The 12,415-nt window shown below is 32.1% G+C and overlaps 1 protein-coding gene across 3 annotated transcripts in view; it reads left to right on the plus strand.

The window, feature by feature from the left end:
• rho-6 (serine protease rhomboid 6) overlaps positions 1-12,415 on the plus strand; it is a 132,534-nt gene extending 120,119 nt beyond the window's left edge. For all 3 annotated transcript variants that reach the window (XM_018516853.1, XM_018516854.1, XM_018516855.1), the window contains 3 exons: positions 7,920-8,090; positions 8,863-9,018; positions 10,209-12,415. In XM_018516853.1, the coding sequence (XP_018372355.1) occupies positions 7,920-8,090; positions 8,863-9,018; positions 10,209-10,529 (648 nt within the window). In that variant the 3' untranslated portion in view covers positions 10,530-12,415. The remainder of the gene's footprint in view (positions 1-7,919; positions 8,091-8,862; positions 9,019-10,208) is intronic.

The raw sequence follows: 12,415 nt of genomic DNA on the forward strand, positions 1-12,415 counted from the left end.
GATTGCCTCTAGAAAGACGTATTGCCTTTCAAATGCAAGAATTTAATTATAGCATGATATTCAATTTTTTCCATTTTTACAAAATGACGACACAAATGATTGTCAAACAAGAACTGAACGTCCAAAGTGGCCACAATTGTCACAGATATCTTTCGTAAGTATCACGATTATAATACCAGAATGGCTTGGACGAGTAACGCCATCTTCATGATGAGGCTCAAAACTTTTCAAACGACTCTCATATATATAGGGTAAATCGGGTAAAGATGCCATACTTAACTTTGGATTGCGATATATTTTTAACCATTATCGATACATAAAATAATATAGAACCAATGAAAAGTTTGATTAGTTTTATTTATTATGGTTTAGTTACATATATATACATGTATCTCATAAGACTTTTACGTCGCAGTAAAAAAATAAAAACCTTATAAAGTGGCATCTTACCCAACCTATTGGGTAAGATGCCACAAGACCTGGGATAAGATGCTCTAACATCGCAACTAAATAAAACACAATATATGATCTGTAAGAATAAAAATTCTTATCAACAGCTATTCTTCTCAACAATAGAGACTAGTTATTCCAAAAATAAAGAATTTTTTTTCTTAAAATTAACAATTTTTGAAAATAAACACGAACAGCGAGTGTTATATCGTCGCTGGCTTACAAATAAACAAACCGGGCGCGTAACTAATGCTATCTAAGGATAAACATGGAAAGTATTAACAAATTTCATCTTACCCCAACACGACTAGAAAAAATATTATCAGAAATTTCTATATTAAAAACATGTGCTATCAAAAATCATATAAGAGATTAAAAAATTCTCTTGATACTAAACTTCAATGTAATCCACTACGTATTTGCGAAATAAAATCTACAAAAGATTAATGTGAATTATAAATTTCGTGGAAAATGTTAACAGAACAGTACTTTTTCAATTTATCTCGATAAATTCACAATCTTTGAAAATAAACACGAGCAGTGAGTGTCATATCGTCACTGGCTTACACAAATGAACAAATCGAGCGCGTCACTAATGCTATCTAAAGATAAACATGGAAAATATTAACAAATAGCATCTTCCCTCGACTTACCCTATATATATTAGAAAGAATTAGCTATATCAGTGAAAAAATTTTACATACACGTGCGTGACAAAAAATGTTAAAAATATTAAATATTAATTAAATGATCATGTAAAATGAAACGCGTATCATGAAAAGGCGATTTTCAAAGTGGCTGAGTGAGCGATCTAGAGAGAGAGAACATTAACGCGCCCTCGAGCTTAATGAAACGCTCAAAAAGTAGCGTTATACTACTAAAAAAAGTTGATATTTCCAGGCATATAATAATGTCCGAACCTGGGCATTTTACCGCCGGGAAAATTACCCGTGAACGCAGAAATGCTCGCTAAAGTGTATAAACCTAAAGCCGCGGAATTAAAGGCGCCAATAATTCACAGCCGCAGTCCGTGAATTTCAACTTTATCGCGGCAGTATTGTCTGGTGAAAACTCGTTGTTGCAAGTGGGAGATAATTTGTAATATATGAGACAATACGTATAAACACACGCCTGAGAATGCGCGCCGCGGTGCTTCGTACTGAAGGTGGAAGCGGAGAACATCGGCGGGGGTTTGCACGATAAAAAGAAACGAGCCGTTATATTTATCGCTCTAGCGCGTATCGCTCTCGCAAATCGTTTCTCGAAATTTAAGGAACTTTACATCCGGACCGAGAAACAGCAGAATGTACCTATAGAGCAAGAAGCAGAATATGATATCAAAGTTATTTCGTTTCTGATCTTATAGCAGGATCTTAAAATAGATATAACTTATAAAATGTGAAATATTTATGGATAAAGAAAATTTGATATATATATGTATATATACATATATATAATATATGTACATGCGCATTCCAAAAGATAGGAAGAAAAATATTTACATATTTATGTATATTTAAAATATTATATATTTATTAGGCTTTTTTTGAAAGAAGTTTTTCTAAAATAATTTTCCAATTTTTAAAATGAGCGATCCTTATTTTATTTTCTTCCAAGAAAAATTTAGCTTAAACAGTATAATTATATGATGACTATAATATATAACGGAGTCACACGATAAAACGAACGATGGCTCTTATACGACTATCACACAAATTTTGATTTTATAATGTGAAGCAAAGCGTTAATTTATGTTTTTAATGCATATAAACTTAAAACTACGAAGTTAAATGCATTTCTAATTTGCGGAGAATCCTGCGAAATTCCGTTTCTGCCATTAACATGGCAGTACCACTATGCATTGTTAAAAGAGGTTAGCATGAGGGAGAACGAAAATCGAGGGTGTTAACGTACAACGACCTCGAAGTGAGAGATGAAATAAAGAAGAGGGCGAATTCCATCTTTGAAACGTTCTCCAGATCACCGGAAATAGATGTTCCGGGTCTCGATTAACGGCATAAGCGGTATAAACGGCGCAATGTTGAATTTTGGACTTGACAGATTAAAATAGAAAAGCTCGAGGAAATTATTCTCTGAATAGAAAAATGAATGATGAAAAATATCGCATTTTACTTGAAATATTAATATAAATATATTCTAAATATATATATATATATATATATATATAAAATACAGCTATATAATCCAATGAAATTAAAAAGTGATATATTTAAAAGTAAATGTATAGATAGATATTTGAATATAAATTCACTTTTTTTGAAGCTATAAAAATATAGATTTATAATTTTGCCTTTTTGCTTATATCCTGTAGACTTAATTATCTTTAGAATATTTTATAGAATTTCCGAATGATTTACGTTTTTTTATTGATATACTTTCTAAAAATGCATGTAACGAATTATAATTGTTGCATGCACAGAATATTACATGATAAATAAATAAATAATTCAATAATAGATTCTTTGGCGATTCTTCCTTGATATTATTGACCAAAGTCATTATATTTGTGGTCTTCTAATTCTTCACATATATTTAATAATGTATATTTTTGCAATAAAAAATCTGGAATCAAAATATTAAAATATGATTTACTTAAATTAATTCGGGAATGTGATTTTATCTTATTTGCTTGTTCGAAGATTCACGAAACAATTTTTTATTTTTAATAACTAATTGTTAATATCTAGTGTCTTTCAACACTTTTCTTAAGAATAATGTTAAAGACTTTGGATTGACTATATAATCTGTCATTATTCCCTGATTCGTTTATTTAACCCAGTTTGCACAAAAATACTGTAAAATACAATTTGATAATAGAATTATCAAATTGTTAAATCATAGTATATTAGTCGTGATCTCGAATTCACGCCATTCTCTATGAAACTACATAAGTCTTCTCTTTACTTTAGACGATACAAATCTCTCGCTTGTGGAAAGTATCGAGATTTAACTTAGAACCTCTGTTTCGTGTTCCGTCACTTTACTGTACTACTCTTCGAGTAGACGATAGCTGAAACTCGTAAAACGAACCTCTGTGATTTACGTACCGCCTTCTGTTTGATATGGCAATGATCATTTCAGATAGTACATGTTGAACAGTAAATCCATTTTCCGATTTTTCAGTAAATTGTCGATTATGCTCTCTCTAATATTGCAAATTTAAATTTTTTAAAATTGCAAAAAAGATTTAAAATTATAGATTACTTGTTTCTTGAATTTTGTTTTTTTTTTTAAGAAAATCTTGTATTCTTTGGAATTCCTTTAATTTGATGATACATGATTAGTCGCAATAAATATAAAATTCTTTATGTACATTTTTTGTTTATGTATATTTCATTAAAATAAAAATTTATCTGTACTGCTGCTTATAAATTTGGGAACGCGTGCGATTTTCTTGTATTAGGTATATGAAAAATTAAATATTTCTGAAAAAATCATAAAAAAATTTTTTTAATGCATTTTAAAGAGGAGAGATAACTGTAAATTTATTTTTTAATTTTATTATTATGTTATTTTGTTTTTAAATTACATCAAATTAAAAATTGGTATTTTTTAAATATTTTTATTTTACTTTGAAGTGTTATAACTTGATGAAATATTATCGGACAAAAATATTAACGAAAATGTATTTTAAAATAAGCTTTCTAAGCTTTAAAATGTTTTTTGAATAAATCATGCGAGAATTTTTCGCAATAATCGAATTTCTTGTGTAAAAACTCATTTTCACAATATGTTTTAACTTTAAAATTAAACTTTAAAATTAAACAGTTTACAGAAAATAATAATAATAATAATTTAATATTCTCGATCCGCATAAATTTTTTCAAAACTTTGAAGGACTTTTTTAAACCGAACTTTTTTCTTTTGTGAGAAAATGTAAATGTTCCTAAACTTATAAACAGTAAAGTAAAATTTTTATATCCATACAAGTGTAAAGTTTTGGTTTAATTTTTTTTATTCTAATTGACGGAGTCACATTTCATTCAGATTTCATTTGTATCACGAGTGTTGTAAAGTCGCAGGTACTATGTATTAGACAAATTTCGTCGAGTGATATTTCAACATACCATGAATATCGATATTGCACCGCATTGCACGAATATTACACGAGATATTACGTTCTTCTTTTCTCGCACCTTAGGAAAATGAAATTCCTACGTTGTAGGATGCGGACGCCTCTATAATTACGAACTCCGACCGGAGTTCCGAGTGTGCGTATATACATACACACACGCATATACACGTACGTAACCACCAATTATACGGGTTGCTGCAAACATTTGTTTAGAATTCAGAATTAGGACGCAGTATTGGATAAAATCAGTGACTGTGTCATCGCGACAAACTGACACATGTCCATTTTCCTTTAAATAATTTTCTTTCATCTTTTATAAGGTGGAATGAAATAATGTAATTGATTTTTTTATATAATACGACCATTTATTGTAAAAATGAATAGTTATTATTGTTTATTTGTTTAAAATTTTATAATAATTATCTAAATATTATTATCTAAATAATTATCTAAATATTATTTAAATATCCCCATGATACGTTTTATATGAAATGTGCAATAGCTGATGATTTTAGAAAAACGTTATCAGATATTTCAATTATTTCATTTGTATTTATTGTATCTTATTATGTGCATTATGAAGCTCATCTTGAAATGATATTAAAAAAACATGTTTATTAAAAAATAGATAACAACTGCAGTTCGTAAAAAATAAAACATGATATAAATAGGTATGTACTTAAGCGTCAGTGTGTCAATTTATGTCAATATGTCTTATTTAATTGTATTAGGTGTTAAACTTAATTCCTGCTATTTTTCGTCTCCAAAATTGATTTGTTTCGAAGGGAAATACCTTAATCAAAGAAAAAAAATTATTAATAAAGTATTATTAATTAGTAATAAAGTAGAAAATGGAGGAAATAATTACTTTGATTAAGATATTCATTCATCTTCCCTTCGAAACAAATCAATTTTGGAGACGAAAAACGGCAGGAATTAAGTTTAACACCTATAAATAGAATATCGTAAAAACAAATCGCAGATTTAAAAATTAACAATCTCGTACAGTTGAATTTTATTTTTATGATATGAAACGACAAAGTCGGGCTCAGTTCAGTCTTGCAGACACATCGTCGAATTGAAATATCATCACGCGACGAAGTGTACATGACATGAGACAATAATTTGCTGCAAAGTGAACACTGGATTTTAATGTCCAGGGATTTTACTGTCCAAGATGGAAAACATAAAAGCACATTAAGCACGAACGAAGACCCCGAATCTAGACGGGCTTGTAAAAACTGGGACATCAGAACAGATAGTCGGGGAGGTATCAAGCTCTCACGAAAGAGTGGCGCACCTGCTGACACGTGTGATTTACCGGCGAGAATGTCTGCACGCGTGCACTCTACTGCGGTGCACAAAAAAAAGCAAACAACAATCGTTAAGGTATTATTTTTACAGACTCCTGCGCGCGCTCCGCACCGAATGCATTGCGTACATGCCGCTCTTTATTACGGTTACGATAAATTCCGCGCGTAATCGGATGAGCAAGTTATTAAACGCGCTGATAAATTGCTTGCAGACTACGCTCGTGACATAAATATTTTGCTGACTGTGCGATTAATATTGAACGAAATGTTCGATATCGCTACTATGTGCATATGGAGGCTGCTTTAATAGGCTCCCTGGATCTTCGTAAATCATTGTGATCGATAATGTGATTGATCGTTATTTGGTACTCAATTGCAAGGCGTTATGCGATATTGGAATATTCGTTATTGTAAAGTTTATCATGGATTATGATGCACGCTATATGAATTATATGTTCAAGCTATCTTTTAGACACATTCATTAAATTTTAAACTTGACAAATAAATAAATTTCACACATAAATTGCAAAATATTTGGATTAATTTCACAAATATTAAGAATTAAATAACATTTATTTGTATCTCATACTTTAGAAAATTTAAATATATCTGACCAATTTTCTCGCACATAATGTTTTCAATACTTCTGTTATATATAACAGATAGAGATACAAATTTTTTAGATAATAGAAATTTTTTTTATTAAAAATAAAAATTTGTATGAATATTTATATGAATATTTATATAGAACTACATTAGGTATATGTTTAAGCAAAGAGCGCGCCATATGGCCCATTAATTTTTCAGACTTTATGTCGCTTTGTCTAATCTGGAAAGATAAGTATTTTTTCAACACTTCTGTGTAAGATTTGTGGAAGTAAAAACGCATGGAACACGTTTTCTATCTCAACAAATCGCTTCTGGGAAAGCTAAATGTCGTTACGGAAATAGCTGGCGTACCAACAGGATCTGGAATAGCACTTCATTCATGTGCTCGTGTATCTTTATTTAGCTTCTAAAATAAATAGGGAATCCTGGATTTACTAAGCCACCTCTCTCTCCTCTAAGGAATGTAAGAAATTATTTTTTATGAAAGACGTTTCGTCGAGACGATTAAATTTCAAAGATTTTTTTATATATTGCTAAAATGAATCTTAATACACATCATTAATGAAACATAAATAAACAATTTAACATTATAAGAATTATTACATTAACAATTTAAATATGTTATAATATCAATACGAATATAAACAAATGTTATATACATTTTATATACATATTATATATAAATCTTATATACATTTGTATATGATGTATATATTAAATTTATATAACTTTATTATAATTATAATTTTATATTATAAATATAAATAAATAATTACCAAAACAAAAAAAATAACTTATATTTTTAAATTACTTCTTAAAGCTTAATCTCTTCGAATTTTGATAACGAAAGCCCAAATTCTTGGTATTTTGTCGATAATTTCTTTAAATGTCTTAATCAAGACTTATGTTTAATTTGATGTTTAATTTCTGTGAAAATATTGTTTACATACCATTTTCTAATTGTTAATCGTCAAATGTTTGTCGATGTCTAGCGCAAAAATTAAAAATTGATATTTTTAAAAACCATAAACATGTCTAACTCATATATATGTTTATTTGAGAAGTTTACTTACAATTTTTGTTTATAATTATTTATCAGCAATTTACGACTTTGTCGAATACTTTCGTAACCGAAAATAAGAGAATACATTATATCATATTTCCATAGTTTATATATAAAAAATGGAATTGCCAGCATAAATATAAGGTGAAACTTTTGATCAGCAGTGTATAATAGTAAAATAGTATAAAATATAGTTTAATGTATATTTTCAACAATTCAGTATTATACATATACATATTTAATAAAGGCATTGTTAACTGTAATTTACTTTATTTCTAACAGCGACGTATAATTATTTCCGTGTTCTTGGATGTATATGTCGTGCTCTTCTCTGAATAATATTCCGCGGCAAAGGCAAGCACATTAAACGTGCTTTCTCTCGTAACAGATAACCGTCCACTGCCTGGGAGACGAAGCGACGTTACGGAGATGGTTGGTCTACGATCCCCGTCAGAGGGTGCAGGGCTGGAGGTTTGCCTCCTACATGCTGCTGCACTCGAACGCACTTCACCTCGCACTCAACGTGGTCATTCAGCTGGTCCTGGCTACTCCACTCGAGGTGAGCCAATCAAGTAAATTGCGGAGACATCGTTCAGTTGGCGCGTTGAGATACCGTATTTAAAGGAACGAGCCCCTCCTTCGACAGAAGGATCCTCTTTATGATTACTCCAGATAACAATCCTACATAGTCGAATTAAAACTCTCTTTGTCATGTAATTTGTTTACAGAATATTGAGAGGAAGCATGACACAAAATAGAGAGAGAGAGAGAGAGATTGTTCTTTTAGAAATAATTTTTTTTAATTAATAAAAAAAAATAAAGAATATATTTAGGAGTCAGATTATTGCATATTTGCACACAATAAAATCAACCTTATATTATTCACATCCTTCCATTGATAATGACTTTAAAGTAAGTCGAAACACGTACGGCTCTCAATCTATATTTTTGTTTGCGAACGATGTACATTAAATTTGTTATAATGGAAAGATTTGCATTAATTACCGCGTTGATTCCTAATATTCCTTATTTTATACATTTTCTTGAATACTGGGAGTTCTTACTGTGTTTATATTTTTTAAAATATATTGTATAAGATTTCGATTTGTAATAACGTATATTATTTTTTATCTTTTTACACAATATATTACATAACGGATTGCTGTGCTTAAATAAAAAAAAATTCAAATTGGATCTCTTTATTCTAGTATTAGAGGATTCCGATTTATTATCCGATATAACAAGTTTTATTTATGAGGAACAGATTACAAAGATTGTAATTCTGCACGTACGGAATTGCAGATAGAAACGAAGGAAACTTATAATTGCAGGTGGAGCAAGGACGAATAGGAGTGGCGACTATCTATCTGGGCGGCGGAGTCTGCGGTGCTCTAGGAGCATCGCTTCTGCAACCAAGTCTTTATCTGGTTGGCGCTTCGGCAGGTGTTTACGCGCTACTCACGAGTCATCTTGCTCATCTCTACCTGGTAAGCAAGAGAAAAAGTTTCTCAATTTATAAAAAACGGAGCTTATACGACGTAAATCCTTAACTGACTCCTCAACCGACCCTTCGCTCCTTGAAAGTCCGCGCAATGTTGCTTGTCACACTATCAAAAAGGAGCAAAGGAAAAAAAAGGACTATAAAAGATGCTGTACTAAAATGTGTTGTCGAGTCGCGGAGGAATGTTTTCGCTGAAAATACTCTCACGAAAGTATCTTATTTAGTGAGTAACGGACTCTTTTTATGGGAAATACCAGTAATAAAAAATCCTCGAGAAACAAACACAGATCTGTTTATCGTATTATCTTTGTATGATCGAACCTATGCATTTTTGAAAATTATATTAACTTTTTGAAAGCTACACGGAGAAAATTTTATATTTAAAATTACTATAATGTGGTAGTAGCTGCGGTCTTCATGTAAATTATAAGTTTAAATGCTATAGTTATTTTTTTAAAAACATAAAATATAACGTAATTTTTACATTTTTTCGTAGTAAAAATTTTTTATTACAAAATCAAATATACCTAGCAAATTTTGTTTGCGTACCATAGTAAAAATTAACTGTTTTCATGTTAGAATATGGCTTAACAAAATAATTACTTTATTTATGTGATAAAAATTAGTATTACCATAGTAAAAGTTAAGTCGGAATCATGTTGTGAGAGTCTATCGAAAATACAAATATAACCTAAAGAAGTAAAGTGTAATTTAAAATTGTATTAAAACTTATATAAAATTTTCTCCGTGTATATTAGATCTAACCCAATTTTGTATTGATTCAATAAACTTTGGAAGTAGCGTTAAATTCACAAATTACGTTCTAAAAAATATAGATGTGAATGTAACATCATGCGATGTTTATATAATTCTCGTGTTCACATAAACACTAGCATGATGTGGATTTAATACTAAAGGTTTCAAATCAACACCATGGTATAAATTTAAAAATGTTAAATCTACATCATCTTGGTGTTTATATCAACACCAACACAGTGAGAATTATATAAACTCCGCATGATGTTAAATCCACACATAATACTTTTTAGAGTGTAGATTGCTATGTGATTTAACATTGTAATTGAGTCTTATTTTTATTTGTATCTTGATTTTTCATAGAGGAAAAAGCGATTGCGTAGCATCTCCGTGCATCGTTTTGTTTCTCGTTCGTTGCAGTGTCACGGCGAGCTACGCTACGCCGGCTGGCGTCTCGGGGCCGTGTTGCTGCTGGCCGGTGCGGACGTCGCATCGCTGCCCATTCCGGCGTTGCTTGGATGCGGTCGGGTCGGTTGGGCGGCACACGTCGCGGGCGCGCTAGCGGGTCCGCTTCTGGGTCTGGCCGTGTTCCCAAACCAGAGCAAGAAAGATGCCCGGGGCCGTAGATTTGTACGATATGTGCGGCTGCTGTCGGCCGTGAGCGTGATGCTGCTGATCGTTGGCGCCATCCTCGGCAACGTCTACTTGATCGCCCTACCACAGCTCAGGAAGCCGTCCTGACAGAGGATCGAGATGCTCGTCAAGCTCTGCAGACGGTCCTTCCTGATCGTGAAGATCCGGGAGGCCGCCGAGAGCGTGTTCGAGTAGGTCTATGCAAACTCGCAGGATCTGTGCGATCGATCGCGTAACTGCCAATGGACTTTCTCACTCCTCATCCCTCAGATCTCACGTGAAACTCGTGCAATCCAATCTCATCATCTGTTAAACAAAAAGCATTGCGCCAAAACGATACGCGATCGTGACTTTAGGCAATTTGTGAGAAAATTTTCACGTCTAACTCCAGAGGAAGATCATGTGATCGGTACACTGAGCCATTTGTGAAGGAACTTAGGCGAGCTCTACGCTCAGTGAATTAGTAGAAAGAAACGCCAAAGATCGATGGCTCATCGAACTTGGTATTTGCTGCCATTAGAATCTTTAGGATCTCGAGGATTCATTGCACGGAGTATGCAATAGAACCTTAGAAGGAAGGTGACTCTTCGTCTAATACTTTGATAAATTTGATATTACAAACATTGGTGAACGTCACGACTTTTTCTATGGACAGGTAAGACGTTTAAAATTGCCGACCACAACCCTGCCAATAGGCTAGGGTTGGATATGTAATATTTAATAACACAATTCTTAATAATTTCTCGTTATCTCAATCTCGGTATATGAGCGAACAAGATAAACTATGAAAGTGTGAAATGTGTGTATAATAAAAATGAGAAAAATTTCTGCTATAACAATGTATGAGGCTAAAGCGAATATACATTGACAGTGCATGTAAGTCTATCCAGCAATGGCAAACGATTATTGTAGATTGTGAAAAGTAATTTATTTAAATAAACACAGGAGGCTATTGTTATGATTCGCGTGGTAAAAACCGCGATTTCGAGTTAAAGCTACAAGTACATCACAACGTTGAGGACAATGGGATACCTTCATTCTTTCTATTATTCATATTTAGCGTGTACGAGATGTGTAAGAAGATGTATAAAATAAAGCGATCATATTACTAACATAAACGTGTTATGATATAACGAAAATTTTATTAATGGCAAGATAAATGTATTGATCGTTAATAAAACAAAGTTTAACAACGTGCGACTGATCTCGAGCTGCGAAACTGTAAACTCTCCGTACAAACTAATTCGCTGTTGTAGAAGTAACATCATAATCCCGAATCATCTTTTGACGTTATCAATTAATTGTAGAACAAGAAGATAACGGAATTAAGAGTCCAAATCGAATTCCTTCGCGTTAAGCCAGAGTCCTGCCATGTTTTCCGATAAGTGTGCAAAAGAAGAGATCTTTTATAGCGTAATCATAACGCAAAGATAATCGCGTTTCTATTTACGAAGCTGTAAGACTTGCGAAATATATTTATAGCGTAGCGTAGCGTCTTTAATCACGATGTGCAGTGTTTGTTAAGAGAGCTCGTGTGCGTACAGATTTGGAGGCGTTCATCAATTTTCGACCGTGTTGTTTCTCTCCGCTTCAATTTATCATAGCTAACAATCGACACTACCCATCGAACGGTAACATAAATTATCGTCATTATAGCTTGAATTAACAGCTCGGTTAAACTTATGCTCGTCAAAATTTTCTGATAAACAATTAGACGGAGATAAGGCGTTTCGGATAACGATCGTAACTCGCTTCACGAAATTGGTATCTAACATGGAAAAAACGGCTACGGTTACCACGATCAAAGATCGTCCATCAATACATTTTTTATTTATAAGAACTAGAGTACGAGTGTGAGATAACCATAAGTTTGGCATATCTTAACGGCTATGGCTATTAAGATATGTCCTTAGGGTTATCATCACCAAATGTATTGATAAACGAAAATTATCATTGTTTCCGGTTGTAGCATTTTTTCCGTGAACAATCTAACT

This window comes from Trachymyrmex cornetzi, unplaced genomic scaffold, assembly GCF_001594075.2.
Source record: "Trachymyrmex cornetzi isolate Tcor2-1 unplaced genomic scaffold, Tcor1.1 scaffold65, whole genome shotgun sequence".
NCBI lineage: Eukaryota > Metazoa > Arthropoda > Insecta > Hymenoptera > Formicidae > Trachymyrmex > Trachymyrmex cornetzi.